Below are 19,561 nucleotides of genomic sequence, written 5' to 3' on the forward strand. Positions count from 1 at the left end.
CATGAGTTGTTAATCTTTTCATGTGCTTTTCACTTGTCTAGCTTCTCCAGGACATGGACCGGTCAGTCCTAGCCCAGAACAGCTGGATCTTCTAAAGACATTTGCAGGCATTTCCAATGGAACCAAAGATACTGAAAGTCTTGCTGTCTTGGCATTCCTCTATCTCTACCTCTCCATCTGTGGCACGTAAGTGTAGGCAGATTGTAAATTAGTGAAAGGACTTCCTAGTTGTGCTCTTTGGGGTTGTATGTCTTCTTGTGGATGTTGGCTTACAAGGTTTTCATTTAAATAAAATGTACCCAGAAATCACTTCTAATTAGCCTAGATAATTAAATAGCCTCAACTGAGAAATCTATGTTTTATTTCTTTCCCTAGTTAAAAGCAGATGGGCACATTGACCTTTCAACTGTTTTTTAAATTACCTAGAAAATTGTCAAGTTTGGAAATTGTGGTTTGGTCTCAGCTGCCTACAGGAGCAGGTTTGGGATCCAGTGCAGCATATTCTGTGAGTATTGCTGCCGCCCTATTAACCTCAACCGGAAAGATTTCCGCTCCAGCGCAGGAAGATGTTGACACTATTAGGTACGTGGCTGGGCTTGGAAAGTTTTACTAGAAATCTTGTAGTAATTTATATTGTCTTAATGTAACTTTGTGATTGCTGTGACAGGTGGACACACACGGAATTGACCCTCATTAATGGTTGGGCCTTTCAGGGTGAGAAGGTCATCCATGGGAACCCCTCCGGAGTGGACAATGCTGTAGGAACATGGGGTATATCATTGCTGTAATTTCTGTAAATGTAGAATTAGAATTTAGTCATGGTTTTTATGATTTAAGTACATTGTTGGCATTCAGGGGACAATTCAACATTAGAGACACGTCACGTGGCAATAAACATGAGTCTACAGGTCGCCATACACATTAGACTAACATCAGCCAAAACCTCTGGTTCCACCAACAGTCTGATATGTTTGGGGGCCTTGACTCTCCATTAACAGATGAAGCCTTGAAAGTAAAGAATTCACATGTCCGATTTTGGACTGCCTGTCACTTGGCTACACATGTCCGGCCAGGCGAGCATTCCTGTGTGTGGGTCTGTCAGGCGAGAGAACTGTCAGTCGAACGATTGTCCGTAAATTGTTCAGCTGACAGCTATCTAAAGTGTATGAGGGACTTTACATTATCCAAACCTGTTGAACTGGTGGTACAGGTTGACAATATCACATGTATCAACTGTTAAGCTGCCATTTGTTAAAAAACAATAAAAGGATTAGGTCTGTTGAATTTCACAATGCCTGATCCTTTCTTCTCAAGGGAGGCAAGTAGCCACAAAAGGTGTCTGGAGGTGGTTTATCTTCTCTCCTATTGGGAACAGAAATGGCCAAATCCAGTATATACAGTTGGGTCCATAAATATTTAGTTATTTTGTGTTTCCGTGTGGTCGCTGCACATGTCAAATCGCCGCATGCGGACGCATCCGCATACAACGCATGTCCCTGCGCACCCAATGTTAAAGATAGGTACGCAGGGAAACGCAAGATGCATACAGAAGTAGGCAGAACGTAGGCAGAGCTTCAGGGAGGAAGTAGGCAGCCATCCGCAGCCCTCTTGAACGCAAATGTGAAACCAGCCTGTCAGTCTGCTGAGGAAGCTGAGCAGACTGGAGGTGTATTGGAGCTAAAGACAAGCCATAATCTCTCTTTGAGAAGAATCTTCAGAGGTCTTCTGCAGAAAACCGCAAGTCTTAGGGTATGTGCACACGTTGCGGATTCCTGTGCGGAATTTTCTGCGCGGGATCTGCAGAATCCGCAGGTAAAATGACCTGCGGATTTACTGTGGATTTTCTGCGGTTTTTGTGCGGATTTGCCCTGCGTTTTTTACACCTGCGGATTCCTATAATGGAATAGGTGTAAAAATGTTGCGGAATCCGCACAAAAAATTGACATGCTGTGGAAAATAAACCGCTGCCTTTCCGTGCGGAATTTTCCGCAGCATGTGCACAGCGGTTTTTGATTTGCATAGGATATAATGGTACTGTACACCGCAGGAGAATCTGCTGCTGATCCGCAGGGCCAAATCCGATGCGGTTCCGCACACAAATCCGCAACGTGCACATACCCTTAGTGGTTACGGTGGACAACAGCTGTTTTCTTTGACCGAGCTGAGGCTAGCTCAGCCGTGTATGAGTAGCAAAGGTCTGTTCTTTTTAGTTAGCTCCTGGACAAGGCTAGGGAGTTTTGTTTTGGTTCTGTGCAAGTTACTTGTGGAAAGCAATAAAACTGCACGTGTTTCGACCAAAACCACATTTCCTGTGTGAACACTACCTACTTCTGAGTGTATCCCTACAATTGATGAATGATATGCGATTGTGAAGTTCCAGAGAGCACAGGCAATTGCAGTGTAAAGATTGAAAGTCGTGGGTAAAGGCTGCTACAGCATTTCAAACAGTCTAAAAGCATAGAGGTGCTTGTTAAGCAATTATTCCAGATGCAGTAGCAGATAAAGAAGCAGACCCAACAGGAAACCAACAAACTCCTGATTCAGCAGTTTACACAGTAATAGAGAGAGTTGCGGGAGCAGATCCAGCAGCAACATCAGTAGCAGATAGCTCACCTGGCAGAAACTGTTTTGGGCCTGGTAGATCACGCTCCAGTCATAGTGAAGGTAACCAGGTGAGGCAAACTGTACGGGAGGCCTTACAGAAGATGACAGTGAAGTACGACATTGAGGCTTTCTTGACTATATTTGAGAAGATGGCAGACAGAAACTGCCCACAGCAATGGGCAGCCGTCCTGGCTCCATACCTTACTGGGGAATCGCAGAAAGTGCCCTGCAGGATGCCAGGGAGTTCGACAAGCTGAAGGCGGAGATTGTGGCACGTTTGGGCGTCACCCTAGTAGTCCAGGCACACCCCTGGCACTACCAAAAGGACAAACTCCCTTGGTCCCAGATGTTCGACTTATTACACCTGGTGCAAATATGGCTGCAGCCTGAGAACTGTTTCCTGCACAGATGGTGGAAAGAGTGGCAGTGGACAGATTTATCCACTCACTACCGAAATCCATACAAAGCTGGGTTACCAAGAAGATCCCAAAATGCAGATGACTTTTTGGACCTTGTGGAAACATACTTGGCATACTTGAATAACTCTCCTGAGCAACCAAGGGAGCCTGAGGTCACATTTCTGGGAGGCTGTCTTGCTAAATTTTCTCCCAAATTAGGTTATTTACCTTAACTTACGTAGCGCTCACTGGCATCCCAACCAGGCAAAGATTATTGACAATCTTTTATTTTAGCAAGCAATCATTTTGTTTTACATAGCACATGAATAGTCTCATTGATTTAAAAACGACAGTTATGACATGAAAGATTTCAGCATCAATAATAATTACCGAGTTATTGTAGCATCACCCTTCACATCGGGGGACCTCGATCAGCGGGAAGGGGTTTTCCTCGGTCAGCATCACAGACTAAGTGCGTCCACTTGAATCGTCTGGAAAGTCCCTACCCGCTGAGGAGGTCAGTACTTTTTATAATATTAATTGGAATGATCACGCACTGACATGCGCAGTGAATCAGGTTTCACCTTGATCACGCGCTGTCATGCGCAGTAACTTGTTTTTTTTCACATTCCTCCTTTATCTCAGTTGGTTTGGTTCTCACATTCCTCCCTTCCAACTCCCACAACAATGCCTGAGCAGGTGGTTGCTTTTCACATTCCTGAGTGTGTGCTCTCCTCATGGTAGGAAAAGTTCAGATTCCGGTCACAATCCATAGTATCCAAATGGATGTTTCAATGTACTGCAATCACTACCTAATTGACTGGATGCCTATCTATACCAGTCTCTCACTCATGCATATCCCATTTGTATCACAATCGGTCCTTGATTGCAGTCTTTTAAACACCATCTTTATAGGACACCATGAGCACTTGTGGTTTCTTGCAACACATTTTGTAAGCTATATAGCAATTCCATATGGATAATAGAATCACTACAATAGCCATCACCAACACGGGATGAATCAGCCAATTCAATAATTTGGTAGCTGAGGGCGAATACCCTAGAAAAATATCATACCAATGATGAGAGGTAGCATCAGCAATAATCGATCCCATTTTTACAATCTTATCTGCTATAATAGTGGTGCTTATCACATGCATTTGTATAGTTCTATTTAATTGAGTAATCATATATTTTCCTTCTTCTGATTGTTCAATTATATGTTTCAATTTCGTTAAATTTACCTCCCAATTATTGATTTCTAATGTTGTTGGTTCCCACTCAATAGTGGCAGCAGTTGTTACATCTGAGCTTAACAGAAAAGTTCGATTTTCCCATTGTAGTGCGGTTACATTTCTTAGGCATCCCACATAAGGTACTATCATTCCAGAGATTATTGGAACATCCGTTATTACACATACCTCTTGTGGGGCTATTTCAATCAACATTCTATATGAGGTTGGCAAAATGACGAATTCACATACATTCATAGTATTTTGTAACAAACATGGTTCATATACGGCTGATTGTAACCTGCAAATTTTCCCCTCTAAAGTATCCTCACATAAACTTAAATCATGAGTACGATTATTTTTATCAATATATAACCCATTAAACTTGGGCATCCATAACCACTGTTGTCCAGGAATACCTAATAATAATGGCATCACTACAAATCTACACATTACTTGTTGATTGGTTACATTATAAACTATCAATAGTCCTGAACACAAAGTGTCGTTGCAAACCATCTTAGGAGCTTCTATTCTTAACCAGGAAACCTTGGGGATTGTATTTTTAAATACGGTCCTCCAGACTAACTCATTCCCGGTCATAAGTTGAGTTTGCATATTATTTTTCTGCTGAATTTGATATATAGCTTGCAGCGTACATATTGTCCAGTTAACTATTATGCTAACATTAGTATTAATTTCTAAATTTAAGGTATCTGAAACAATTTTCATTTGTAAAAGAAAAGTATCCATTTGTAATGCCTGCTTCCAAGGACGCCAAATAGTAGGCATCCATCTACCTTGTATAGTCAAAGCATCTTGGATATCTTTTCCGGCATTATGCATTTTATTTGCCAAAGTTTCAATATCAAATGAGTTCAAAGTCCCAGTCACAGCCCCGACTCCTCCCAATACTGTATCATACCATGCCCTTTTACCCCTATAATGGCATGCAGGAGTAGGTGGGAAGATTATTTTGGCTGCAACAACAGTCTTCTGCGATTGAGTTCCTGTTTTTACACATGATGTGGGAATCTTCTTCATCTGTCCTGGATCAGCTTTAGTCTGTGACATCAGATACACCCGGAGTATCCTTCTCCATGATATACATGATAAACTAGGTATCCCACAGCATAGTCCTGTTCCGTTATAGGTTCCCGTGTGATTATTACAAGGCGGATATTTCTGTCCTGTCATCGCTACCATCTGACGATTGGTGGAATTACCACAAAATATAATCATAGTTTTGTTTAAAGTAAAAGTGAACTCAGTTTTATTCTCCCCTTTTGAACTATAATTATCCCATATCGACTGATCAAAGGTTAATTGTTCAGTCGTCCAACAAATAATATGATCTTCAGCTTGAATATTCAAAGTGTCCTTACTATCAGCTAAGTATATAGTAGACTTAGTCCCATTATAATACCATGGTCGGGGATATTTTGCAGTTATGGTGAGATTAACGTCAAAAATCACTTGAGTGGTGAGTTTTCCCCAACCTCCACATCCGGCATTTTCATTCGGGGTGGTTCGGTTGTATTCCTTCCAATCTCCTGGCCTCGGAACATACTCCTTCCTGAATTTTGTAGTCAGACAGATTCCAGGAGTCCAGGCACCGATGCTGTCCAAACACGCGAGCCCAAGGATTCCACTTACCCATATTTGAAGATTTGGAATCTATAAAATCAATAATCAACATTATTCTCTCAAATAACATTTTTCTTGTGGGATATATTCCCATTTTTCCACTCCTGGCCTCATAATTAACAGGGTATGGTCTTTGCCTATTGCTATCACTTCAGCCTCTGAAGGCGGTCCTTGGGTATTTTGAACCCAGATTTTGGCTCCCACATTGGTCACATCTGATGACCCAAATGCTTTATCCCCCCGTAAGGAGAGTTCTAGTGGAGCTTGTCCTTCGATGGCTTGATCTAAACTAATAGGTATTACCAACGTTTGAGCCATCTTTTGTCCTTTGGAAATAACTAGCGGCTCTTGTCCTAAATTGGACATAATAACTTTGATTTCTCCTTGATAATCAGCATCACTTACTCCTCCCACCACTATGGCCCCTTTTAAAGCAAAACTAGACCAAGTTGCCAACTGACCATAATGTCCTTTAGGCATTTGACATCCTAATCCTGTTAGTATAGGAACCATCTTACCTGGAGGTACAATAGTCACTTCTATTGCACTGAGATCCAATCCCGCAGATAGGGGGGTTGCTCTTTCAGGAATTTTAGCCTCTTGATTCATCTTCCACCAAGTAATTGTATGTACAATATGAGTTTCGTGTATGGTAAGATTGGGTGTCAGCATTCTCATCAATGGTGTCATGGAATCAGTAATTGGCCTATTGTTAATAATTTGTAAAGCCTCACTTAGATTGTCTCTCCACTGGCCATATTCTCCTTCCATATTGTGTATCTTTTTCAGAGTAGACTTCAAGAGTCCATTCATCCTTTCCACTAACCCTGCAGCTTGGGGATAGTAAGGCATATGATATACCCATTGGACATTATGCTCATTAGCATAATCCTTTATCTGTTGACCAGTGAAGTGTGACCCATTGTCAGTCTGTATCTGCAGTGGAACACCATAGTATTGTGTAATAATCTCTAATGTACGTAATGTGCTCCATTGTGTGGCTGCTTTGCAAGGGAATCCTATCATAAGTCCTGAGTAGTTATCTACTGCTGTGCAGACATATTTACATCCCCTACTCTCAGTGAGTGGACCAATGAAATCCATCTGCCAAATTTGAGCTGGTAATTGTCCTCGAGCTATGTGTCCCATTACTGTGTGTGGAACTTCCCTTTTTTGTGAATGCTGGCATACTGGACACTGTGCAATGACTTGTTTTATAATGTCCATGGTTAGTTGAACACCTCTTTCTTGGGCCCACCTGTAAGTGGCTTTTTCTCCAAGGTGTCCACTCTTGTTGTGCGCCCAAACAGCTGTACCTTGCAGCCATTTTTCTTTTTCTTGATCAACCTCAGAAGTCTGTCTAATAGCGGCGGCTTTATCTGCTTCAGAATTAAACAAACGATCAAGTGAGTCAGCAGGCATATGTGCATCAACATGAAAAACAGTAGTAAGTGTGATTTAAACCATTTCTTCTATAAATTCCCACACCTCTTTTCCCCACACTTCCTTACCATGTATTAACCAACCATATTTCTTCCATCCCATCATCCAAGTTGCAAGACCATTAGCCACAGACCACGAGTCTGTGAAAAGGTGACACTCCTTCCCTTGTTCAAAACTCAATGCCAGAAAGATAGCGTATAATTCTGCATATTGGCTACTTTTACCGTGACCTTCCATAACCAAAGGTTTTTCTAGTTTCGGGTTATAAGCCACACTCTTCCAGTGTCGCTTTCCATTAACATATCGAGCTGACCCATCAGTGAACCAAGCATGTTGCTGTTGTTGTTCTGTTAAATCTTCATAAGATTTTCCCCATTTTACAGGGGACTCTTCTCGGACAGTTGGTTTCCCAGGGGATTTGATTTCTTCCCCTGTTTCAGCTATTTTCTCATGGAGGGAGGCCATCCCGCCTTCTCCTTTCTTTGCTCTTTCAGAAATGTACCATTTCCATTTTATGATACTTTGTTCCTATGCATGTCCTACCCTATTGGTTTTAGGGTTAGACAATACCCATTGCATTATAGGTATTGCTGGTCTTAATAAGACTTCATGTCCTAAAGTTAGCTGTTCTGTTTCTACCAATGCCCAATAACAAGCTAGCAATTGTTGTTCTAATGGAGTATACTTTTCTCCAGCATCAGGGAGTTTTCGATTCCAAAATCCTAAGGGAACTCTTTTTCCCCCTTGTTTTTGCCATAATGACCAATTTGCATACATATTTTGTACTGATACATGCAATTCTACACTCCCCGCTGCCATTGGCCATAAATCTACAGCTTGTTGTATGGCCTCTTTCACGATCTCAAAAGCAGTTTGTTGTTCTTCCCCCCCAATGGAATTCATATTTCTTCCTCGTCACTTTATACAAAGGAGACAGCATTTGTCCTAAATGAGGTATATGCTGTCTCCAAAATCCAAATAGCCCAATATAAGATTGAGTCTCTTGCTTAGACTTGGGAGTAGGGAAATTAATAATCTTCTGTTTAGCTTGTGGCAAGATTTCCCTATGTCCTTTATTCCATTGGATTCCAAGGAATTTTACAACTTGAGCCGGTCCTTGGACCTTTGCCTCATTTATTTCCCATCCTTTGCTCCTCATATGCACCAAAAGTTTTTCCAATTGTGATTTCACTGCCTGCTCCTCATTTCCTTGTATCATTATATCATCAATATAATGAGAAATTTGCATATCTGAGGGCAAGGAGAACTGATCTAGATGTTCTACCACCGTCCGGTGACAAATAGTAGGGCTATGAAGCCATCCTTGAGGCAATCTGGTCATGGTATACTGTCGACCTAACCAGGTAAAAGCAAATTGATCCTGCGCCTTTTCCTCTATTGGAATTGTAAAGAAGGCATTAGCCAAATCAATCACTGCATACCAAGTTCCATTATGACTCTGTATATTTTCTATTATAGTGATAGTATCTGGCACTGCAGCTGTTAATGGGGGGGGTACATTTGTTCAATTCCCTGTAATCCACTGTCATACGCCAGGAGCCATCACTCTTTTTAACTGGCCAGACTGGATTATTCCATGCAGTAGTAGTGGTACGCATGACTCCTGCGTCCACCAGATTTTTAATTGTTTCAGTAATCTCTTTGTGTCCCCCTGGTATTCGATACTGTTTCATTGCCACCATTTTAGTAGCAGGAGGGATATGTACAGGGGGCATTTTTACTTTTCCTACCATTACAGGTCTCATTTGTATTTCTGCCATTTTTACTCCAAAGGAGAATTTTCCAGCCGATAAATTTAAAGTCATTCCTTTTAAAACATCAATTCCCAATATATATTCTGGAATGGGTACTACTAAAACACGGTAATTTCTTATCGGTAAGTTTCCTATTTTCAAAGCAACTTGTGTTTGTACTCCGGTGATTACCTGTCCTCCTAGTCCAGCAATTTTAATTTTTGGACCTCTGAATTTTGTGGGAATACCTTTTTTCCTTATTAATTTTTCCTCTTCTCTTGCAATATTTATTTTGAGCAACTATGATAGCAGCTTTCTCTGCTACACTCTGGTAATGTTCCAACTTATCTTTGAGCAGACGGGTATTGCAATCCAGCACCACTTTCTGCCCTCCTAGCTCTGCAACTTTTTGTTCCAATTGAGAGCACTTCCTCTGCATTTGTTGATTCCGCTCATGCATCGCGCGATATGCACTGAGCAGAATCCAAGTTCGTCGCCCAAGCGACACAACATCACCCGCCTTGGCGGGGACAACCATGAGTACATTAACAACATCATGGGTTAACTGCATCACCTGCCTTTGCAGGGAAAACCTCGAGTAACTAAACAACATCGAGGGGTTATCTGCATCACCTGCCTTTGCAGGGATCCCCATGAGTAAACCAACAACATCATGGGTTAACTGCATCACCTGCCTTTGCAGGGAAAACAAATCCACATACGCCGTCCTAAAAACTCTACATCACCCCTGAGTACTTTAACAACATCAGTGGGTTCACTACCTTTAAGCTTACTAGACCACTGTTCCGCCAGTCCAGAACTGCTCAACTCATGTGCCAATACATTATACGGTGCCTCAGTCCAACCGGGCACATCCACTACATCCTCCTGCTTTTCCTTTCGTTTCTTAAACATATTGAAAAAGATCCTGCCGACTACGCCAATTTATGTCTTGCTAAATTTTCTCCCAAATTAGGTTATTTACCTTAACTTACGTAGCGCTCACTGGCATCCCAACCAGGCAAAGATTATTGACAATCTTTTATTTTAGCAAGCAATCATTTTGTTTTACATAGCACATGAATAGTCTCATTGATTTAAAAACGACAGTTATGACATGAAAGATTTCAGCATCAATAATAATTACCGAGTTATTGTAGCATCACCCTTCACATCGGGGGACCTCGATCAGCGGGAAGGGGTTTTCCTCGGTCAGCATCACAGACTAAGTGCGTCCACTTGAATCGTCTGGAAAGTCCCTACCCGCTGAGGAGGTCAGTACTTTTTATAATATTAATTGGAATGATCACGCACTGACATGCGCAGTGAATCAGGTTTCACCTTGATCACGCGCTGTCATGCGCAGTAACTTGTTTTTTTTCACATTCCTCCTTTATCTCAGTTGGTTTGGTTCTCACATTCCTCCCTTCCAACTCCCACAACAATGCGAAAGCAGGTGGTTGCTTTTCACATTCCTGAGTGTGTGCTCTCCTCATGGTAGGAAAAGTTCAGATTCCGGTCACAATCCATAGTATCCAAATGGATGTTTCAATGTACTGCAATCACTACCTTATTGACTGGATGCCTATCTATACCAGTCTCTCACTCATGCATATCCCATTTGTATCACAGAGGCCCAAAAAAAGGGTAAAAGTCCACACCTGAGGGGCACACACAGACCCAGGTTGGGTCAGAGCCAGATGCAAAGAGTACAGTTGTGGCCAAAAGTATTGACACCCCTGCAATTCTGTCAGATAATACTCAGTTTCTTCCTGAAAATGATTGCAAACACAAATTCTTTGGTATTATTATCTTCATTTAATTTGTCTTAAATGAAAAAACACAAAAAGAATTGTCCTAAAGCCAAATTGGATATAATTCCACACCAAACATAAAAAAGAGGGTGGACAAAAGTATTGGCACTGTTCGAAAAATCATGTGATGCTTGTCTAATTTGTGTAATTAACAGCACCTGTAACTTACCTGTGGCACCTAACAGGTGTTGGCAATAAATAAATCACACTTGCAGCCAGTTGACATGGATTAAAGTTGACTCAACGTCTGTCCTGTGTCCTTGTGTGTACCACATTGTGCATGGAGAAAAGAAAGAAGACCAAAGAACTGTCTGAGGACTTGAGAAACCAAATTGTGAGGAAGCATGAGCAATCTCAAGGCTACAAGTCCATCTCCAAAGACCAGAATGTTCCTGTGTCTACCGTGCACAGTGTCATCAAGAAGTTTAAAGCCCATGGCACTGTGGCTAACCTCCCTAGATGTGGACAGAAAAGAAAAATTGACAAGAGATTTCAACGCAAGATTGTGCGGATGTTGGATAAAGAACCTCGACTAACATCCAAACAAGTTCAAGGTGCCCTGCAGTCCGAGGGTACAACAGTGTCAACCCGTACTATCCGTCGGCGTCTGAATGAAAAGGGATTGTATGGTAGGAGACCCATGAAGACCCCACTTCTTACCCCGAGACATAAAAAAGCCAGGCTGGAGTTTGCCAAAACTTACCTGAAAAAGCCTAAAACGTTTTGGAAGAGTGTTCTCTGGTCAGATGAGACAAAAGTAGAGCTTTTTGGGCAAAGGCATCAACATAGAGTTTACAGGAGAAAAAAAGAGGCATTCAAAGAAAAGAACACGGTCCCTACAGTCAAACATGGCGGAGGTTCCCTGATGTTTTGGGGTTGCTTTGCTGCCTCTGGCACTGGACTGCTTGACCGTGTGCATGGCATTATGAAGTCTGAAGACTACCAACAAATTTTGCAGCATAATGTAGGGCCCAGTGTGAGAAAGCTGGGTCTCCCTCAGAGGTCATGGGTCTTCCAGCAGGACAATGACCCAAAACACACTTCAAAAAGCACTAGAAAATGGTTTGAGAGAAAGCACTGGAGACTTCTAAGGTGGCCAGCAATGAGTCCAGACCTGAATCCCATAGAACACCTGTGGAGAGATCTAAAAATGGCAGTTTGGAGAAGGCACCCTTCAAATATCAGGGACCTGGAGCAGTTTGCCAAAGAAGAATGGTCTAAAATTCCAGCAGAGCATCGTAAGAAACTCATTGATGGTTACTGGAAGTGGTTGGTCGCAGTTATTTTGTCTAAAGGTTGTGCAACCAAGTATTAGGCTGAGGGTGCCAATACTTTTGTCTGGCCCATTTTTGGAGTTTTGTGTGAAATGATCAATGTTTTGCTATTTGCTTCATTCTCTTTTGTGTTTTTCCATTTAAGACAAATTAAATGAAGATAATAATACCAAAGAATTTGTGTTTGCAATCATTTTCATGAAGAAACTGAGTATTATCTGACAGAATTGCAGGGGTGTCAATACTTTTGGCCACAACTGTACATCTCATACCATTGTCTGTTGGAGGTGTCTTGTCCTGGGTCATATATCAGCCATTTGTCCTTGACCTCAGAGCCAATGGACTGCAGCGTAGGCCGGCGCTTCTCCTATTTCGGGACCTAACTGTACGTGTACGGTGATTGAGGAGGGATATCTGTCAGACAAATTGAGCCTACAGCTATTGATTGTGTATGGCCAGGTTTTATTTTAAATAATTAATGCAATGGTAGAAAACTAAGGATATGAGCTGGAAAAAGAATATAAGTTCAGATATCTTGTTTTCATTGTAGGGGGTGCTTTACGATATCAGGCTGGCCAGATAACGACAATTGAAAGGTAAATGTTTAGGGTTTTTCTACTTTGTTATATAAGAAACTACTGCTTTGTAAAAGGATATTTTCCCCAAAAATAAAAAACCCTGGCAAATTTTGATGATTTGTTGTGGTCACTTCTCTTCAACCAGAGGTTATTACTATGTTCTTTTAATATTTTTCTTTTTTCTCCTTATCTAAGCTTGTAAATAATGTTGTTATTACTAGTAAGGATTTTTATTTGGTATCCTAAAATTCTACTATTACTGCGAAAACAATCCCTTTACCTGTTGTAACATTGAGTCCTCTCTCTAGGGTACCAGTACTGCAGATCTTACTCACAAACACACGTGTCCCACGCAGCACCAAGACTCTTGTGTCAGGAGTGAAAGACAAGCTGCTCAAGGTGCATACTTATTCTTTATTTGTCAATGGGTTTTTGAGCATGAACCTAATTTGTATCTGGAACTCTACCACTATTACTATTGTCGACTTGGGGCGGGGAGTATATTTTTGTATTTTTTTTTTTTTTTTGTGTTAAGAAGGTTTTCCATTTATAAGCCATGTACAGTTAATCATTAAAAATTAAAATACTTGGCCATCTGGAAATATTCTACCACTCTTGAAAATAACCATACATTTTTGAAAACTTGCATCTTTAATCTCTTAAAGATCGTGCCTTATTGTCTTCACATATATTTTTATGTTTTTCTTTTTCCATGGTTGCATTCCAGGAGCCATAATATTTTTTGTCAAAGTAGCTCTATGAGGGCTTATTTTTTGCTTAATGAGTATTATTTGTCACAGTGACACCATTCTGTGGGACATAAAGCTTAATACTTAACGCTATGGGAAGAAATGGTAAAAACCCGGTAAAAATATATCTTATATATGTTCTTCATAGATAAGGATTGTGAAAGATTTATTGTCCTCTGATTGAGGTCTGCTCCAGGGTTATGATGGTCTGAATGTGCTCCTCAGACCATTTGGGGGCATCACAACCCTTGACCAGCTCAATCGGAGGACAATAAAACTTTCACACTCCTTATCTATGAACTCCTCCAATATTTACTGCCACAGCTGGTTCTCCCATTCCCATACCGATAGTTATGCTTCACGGCACTTGTCTCATTTACTGCACTATTCTATGTTCTGTTGTGTATAAATATGTGACTCTTCAGATTTTGTGTTATTCTATCTTTATGAAGAGACCTGAGTCTATAACGCTTGCAATTTGTTACCATCTTTTCAATTAACTATTAAAAGGTATCAATCAATGAGGACTGGCAAATGTTAATATTTTAGTAAAAACACAGTCATGCCCTGGCATCTTAAAATATAAAATTATTGGAGAGCATTTTCAAAACCCACAAAATCCTTTAATAAGAAAACGCAGTTCAGGAAATTCCCCTTACATCTTCTAGCGTTAGTTTACAATATTCCTTTGTCTGAGTCCTGGTTAAATTCAAACATCAAAAGAATTGGAAATCTCTTTGAGGGATATGAATTTTTTAGTTTCAGTAGGATTAGGTCTCAATACAACTTGCCATCGTCTGAGTTCATACCCTTTATTATCTTAAAGGAGAATGTGCAGAAATTCATGCGCATTAAAACTATGAACCTGGAGATGTTGATCTCATTGCTAGGCAACACAAACAACAAAACTGCCTGGAGTCTGAGAAATATATACAACTATTTTAATGGAGATGTGGTCAGCCCGAAAAATGTGTACATGAGGAGATGGGAGTCTGACTTGAATATAATTATGGCGGATGAACAGTGGGACAGCGCTATTAGGTCAACTTACCGATCTGGTATCTCAATGGCGCTTCACGAGTCATATTTTAAGATCTTAACCAGGTGGTATCTCACTCCTATTAGATTGGCCCATATAAATAAGGAACATTCCCCTCTTTGTTGGAGAAACTGTGGACAACAAGGAAACTTGTTTCACTTATTTTGGGGTTGTACAAAGATCAAAGACCTCTGGAAGAAAGTGTCACTCCACATAAATTCTTTTTCCCAAAACTTCGAAGTCACACCGCAAAGAGCTTTACTATCTCTGGATTTGGAACTTGTTGACCCTTCAGTTAAATTTATCATTATTCATATCTTTTTAGTGGTCAAAAACGCAATCGCGTACTGGTGGAAGAAAACAGTTCCCCCTCTTTTCTCAGAAATTCTAGATAAGGTTCACCAGCATAGTTCCCTAGAAAAGAGGTTTGCTCTGATTAATGATGGTATGACTAGATACACTGTGAAATGGAAAGTGTGGAATGCTAAATTTTGTAATACTTAGCTATTATTTATATTGGTTTGAATTTACTAGCTTGTCTTCGTCTGCACGAACATTGCATGATGTCTTGTTTTTCTATTTAATTAATTAGCTGTGTATTTGTAAGGTATTTTAACATGGACTTGAGTTCTCTAGTTTTTATTCCCTTTTCTTTCCTCTCCCTTCCCTTTCCCTTAATGTTAATTCCCTTCCTCTCCCCTCCCTTTCAACCCTATATTATTACTAAAATTCAATAAAAATGTTTGAAAGAAAATATAAAATTATCATTTGCTGCACAAATAAGGTGTTATCTTTATTTTGTGGGCCTGCACAATTATGGCAATACCAAATTTGTATAGTTGTTTTTCATCTTATCCTGAGAGCCATAACTTTTGTATTTTTTATTTGTTACATAGCTTTATGAGACCTTATTTTGGCATAAAGAACTGAAGTTTTTGTTAGCATCATATAGGGAATGATACTTTTTACATTTTATGTCAGGCTAGATGAATGAAAGTAATTGTGGCATAATCTGGTGTGTGTTTTTTTTTTTTTTTTTTTGGGGGGGGGAATAATATTTTATTGTTCTGGTTATTATGGATGCAGTGATACAAGATATGTGACTTTTTCCTTTTGGATTAAATAACTTTTTATTCTTAAATAGAATTATTTATTATTGAAACTCTTTTTTTATTTTTAATATTTATTATTCCCCCAAGGAGACTTGAGCACATGTGATCCTATGATCGCATTGTTAAAAGGAACCGGTCACCAGTCTTTGCGCCTATGAACAAATGCCACCACCTTTACTGCTCCTGTGCTGCTTTCCACAATCGTGTCTTTCAGCTCCTAACTCCCCCTGTATAGCCCAAAAAACACCATTTGATATTCTCCCTCTCTGTATGTAAATGAGGGTGGCGTCCTCACTGTGGCGTCTATACCTCCTCTTTGCTCCTAATCGCATGCTGCTGCTTTGATGATGTGACGTGTCGTCTACCTAGCGAACCGAGAGCTCGCACCTGCGCAGTATCCTCTTTCCGATTATGTCACTGTGCACTTGCGCTTTGCTGCTTTAGGCTCTGCTCACAGTAGGGTGAAGCATAGTGCGTCTGGACTATCCTGTGAGGATACTACGCCGGCACAAGCTCTCGGTTTGCTGTGTCTATGGCGCGTCTGAGTCTCATCCAGAAAGCTCAGACAGTTTTCATCTAATTTTCACCAGTGTTCTGTCCATGTGCGATCCGTTTTCATACGTCTACATAAAAAAAATGTACATGATCAAATACAGTTTCCTAGGTTAACATTTCTATCATTAACCTATCGGTGAAAATTGGATGCCACCCAGATGCTCTCTGTGTGATCCCACTTTTGTTTGCCTACCTATTGACTTGAATGGGTACACGGAAGAGAATGGTGCATGCTGCTTTTTTTTTTAATTTAATTTTTTTATTAATTTTTCTTCCTTTAAAGAAAATTGAACTAAAAGAAAATTGTTCATCTGACAGACCTACTGAATAACATGGATCAGTTTGCTGTCCCAGTACTATTTGATCATGTATCAGTCAGACAGCACACGTCTTATTTATTCTCTTTTCTACACGAGCCCTCTGACAGGTTGTTTGATAGATCACAAGCATTGAATGATCTATTAAGCTTTGAATAGTGGCACACCAGATGCCATTGTTAGGCCTCTGTTTGCCATGTCAACCATCAGCTCCACATAATCGTGCTGCGGGGAGTCAATGGGGTGGCAGAGGGAGATCACTATTTCTGTTAATTTCCTTACATAGCATTATGTACGGAGTTAATTAACAGTTGTAAACAATGACAGGGCTCTATCCCTTCTGCTATATATCTGCTAGCAGGGTAAAATTAGTGCTTTTAGATCGCATGGGCCCTAAAATAACAATCCTGGGGTGAAGATTCACTGCCTTTTCACATTATAATGGAAAAGGGTGCATCCTTTATTACTTGAAAAGTCAGTGCAGTGATGCTATGTAGTTAAGTAGCACCTTTTAGTGTCCAATCTGGTAAATGGTTTATCATGAACAGCCTCCATCACGTGCCATCGTAACAGTATGCATCTATTCTCACAGTATCCTGATATCATGGAGCCTGTGCTTTCATCCATCAATGCAATATCTGAAGAGTGCCAGCGAGTCCTACAATCTGCAGATAAGGGGCTTTCTAAAGAACATTATTCTATACTGGAGGTAAGATTTCTGTGCAGGATAACCCAAAAATATAAATCCTGACTCAAGTGTAATATTAGGTGCAGTGGTTACAGTCACATCGGTGCTCTAGTACCCAAAATGTCCCTTTGACCTTTATTAAGACCAGTACTAGTAAGGACCTGCGATAATTGAACCCTGTTAGAGATTTTTGTGGACCCCACGTGTTATGCCCCTGAATACTACTCCTGGTGCAATAGCCTTTAGATATACAAGTCTGTAACTGAAAAGTGTAGAGCCTCAAGATGTGCCAGACCTAGTTACTGAGATTTGCACGTGCACCAGTTTCTAAATGTCGGGGCTCAGCTGTGGTGCATTGTGCAGTAGATACTTCAAATTACTACTGATAGGTTCAAGTCATCCTGGAGAATATTTAGTATGCTATTTGCTTTTTTTAATGCTATGGCTTTGTCTTTTTTGTTCCCCCAGGAACTAATTGACATTAATCAACTTCATTTAAATGTAATTGGTGTCGGTCACCCATCATTGGACAAACTGTGCCAAGTGACTGCGTCCCATGGTCTGCATAGTAAGCTGACTGGAGCTGGAGGTGGTGGCTGTGCGATCACTTTACTCCGGCCTGGTAAGTACTGGATATAGATCTAAAAGCCCAATAGGGTCTTATCCAAGTACAGAAGAGGAAAGAACGAGTAAATCTGCCCCACTTGCATGGTTGTGTGCGACATAATCACTGAAAAGGCTAAATCCAGATGCTGCAGTTTCCATATGAAAGTGTCAGAAAAAGATATCCATGAAATGAAAGTATTCCGTGCTTACTGGAAGGATACAGACTCACTTCAGGGCAACCATACATAATACAAGATATGTATGACTGTCCTGAAGAAGGAGTCGATGTGACTCTGAAACGCGCTGAAAATAAACCAGGTTATTATATCGGATTGTGGATGTCATCCTTCCAGTAAGCGCAGAATATTTACTTTTTCAGGCTATATTTTTTCTGAAATAGATTTTGGTAACACCAATTAATGTATTCACGGATATCAACAATTGTATACACTTGCTTATGTAAGGAAAAATAGAGATTTAAATTTCCAGTGTAATGGAGTGGTAGCCATGATGTCTACCAGAGTGCAGGAGCAGAAGTGCTGGTGTTGCTTATATAATACAGATTTTTTCCATTCTACATGACGGCACCATGAGAGAGGGGATCCGCCCAATTAGGACAAGAAACCTTCAAGATAAATGGGGCGGCTCCTCTCTCCGCATCAGTTGGTTTCCTGTCCTCGATGGGGAACCCTCAAGATGAAAACCTCTTGAAGATCCTGGAAGAAAGAAGAGGATGCCTGGGTCGGGTGATTACTGGCAGGCACCGGTCTGCTACACCCGTCACCAGGTACCGGTAGTCGCCTCGGGGGCCATATATTCCTATGCCCCCCCTGAGCGAGTGCATGGCCACAGCCCGCGAGGCAATTGCCCGGGTGAAGTTTGATGTCTCGGAGACCACATTGGGTGTACCCTCCCAGATGCCGACATACCCCATAATCCACGGAGGCCACTTTTGTGCTCCCTCCCTGTTGATGTGTGGTGGCCATGCAGCCCGTGAAGCACATCGGTGCCCGGGCAGAGGTAAGACTCCTTGGAGAACCCTCTCGGAATCCCTCCCTGTTGAGCCCAGGAGGCCGGTCACCGTTTGGGCCATAAAGAAGAAGCAGTACCTGCAGAACAGTGGTGGCCAGTGGCGTGATCGCTCCCTCCAGGTAAAATCCAGCACAGATATGGAGGAAGTGGAGGTGACCGGGCGTCTTGGTAGCCAGGGGTGGTGCGGCGTTATCGCCGCCTCCGGGCAGGTCCAGGTAGGGAGGGGGCGGTGGTGCCGGGTGTCATGTCGGCCGGGAGTCAGAAGAACGCCGGGAGCCGGGCGCGCATCGGAAGTGACGCTGGCGCGCACCGGAAGTGACACGCCCGATAGTGGCAGGACAGAGACGCGCACCAGGAACTGGCCAGAAAGACTCCCCGAGCGTAGAAAGGGAGCGTGCACCCGGGGGAAAGGCTGGCTCGCTTCAGGGCATGCACGAGGAGGAGATCAGCGCACACCAGTAGTGGTTACTGGGGGTGCAAACAAGTCGGATGTAGTGCACATTTGGATAACACCCAGGAAGCGCAGGTGCAGGATCAACCAGGTGATCAGTTAAAAAAAAAAAAAAAAAAAAATGGGGTAATGCTGTCAGAAGTGCTGGCAGGGGTCACCAACCATTATAGGTTGAATGTGACTGTTCTCATCTGAAAGCGGCAGCAGCTAACTTGTTAAGATTGAGAGCCTTTTTTGCCAGAGCACTTACAGCCGCATCAGGAGGTGC

The 19,561-nt window shown here is 41.6% G+C and overlaps 1 protein-coding gene across 2 annotated transcripts in view; it reads left to right on the top strand.

The window, feature by feature from the left end:
• MVK (mevalonate kinase) overlaps positions 1 to 19,561 on the top strand; it is a 40,965-nt gene that overhangs the window by 2,951 nt on the left and 18,453 nt on the right. For both annotated transcript variants that reach the window (XM_073582624.1, XM_073582623.1), the window contains exons 4-10: positions 42 to 186; positions 427 to 582; positions 668 to 771; positions 12,717 to 12,762; positions 13,053 to 13,143; positions 17,109 to 17,225; positions 17,673 to 17,826. In XM_073582624.1, coding sequence (XP_073438725.1) covers positions 42 to 186; positions 427 to 582; positions 668 to 771; positions 12,717 to 12,762; positions 13,053 to 13,143; positions 17,109 to 17,225; positions 17,673 to 17,826 — 813 coding nt within the window. The remainder of the gene's footprint in view (positions 1 to 41; positions 187 to 426; positions 583 to 667; positions 772 to 12,716; positions 12,763 to 13,052; positions 13,144 to 17,108; positions 17,226 to 17,672; positions 17,827 to 19,561) is intronic.

The sequence above is a fragment of the Dendrobates tinctorius genome, unplaced genomic scaffold (assembly GCF_039654945.1).
Source record: "Dendrobates tinctorius isolate UK_male_01 unplaced genomic scaffold, ASM3965494v1 ptg000073l, whole genome shotgun sequence".
NCBI lineage: Eukaryota > Metazoa > Chordata > Amphibia > Anura > Dendrobatidae > Dendrobates > Dendrobates tinctorius.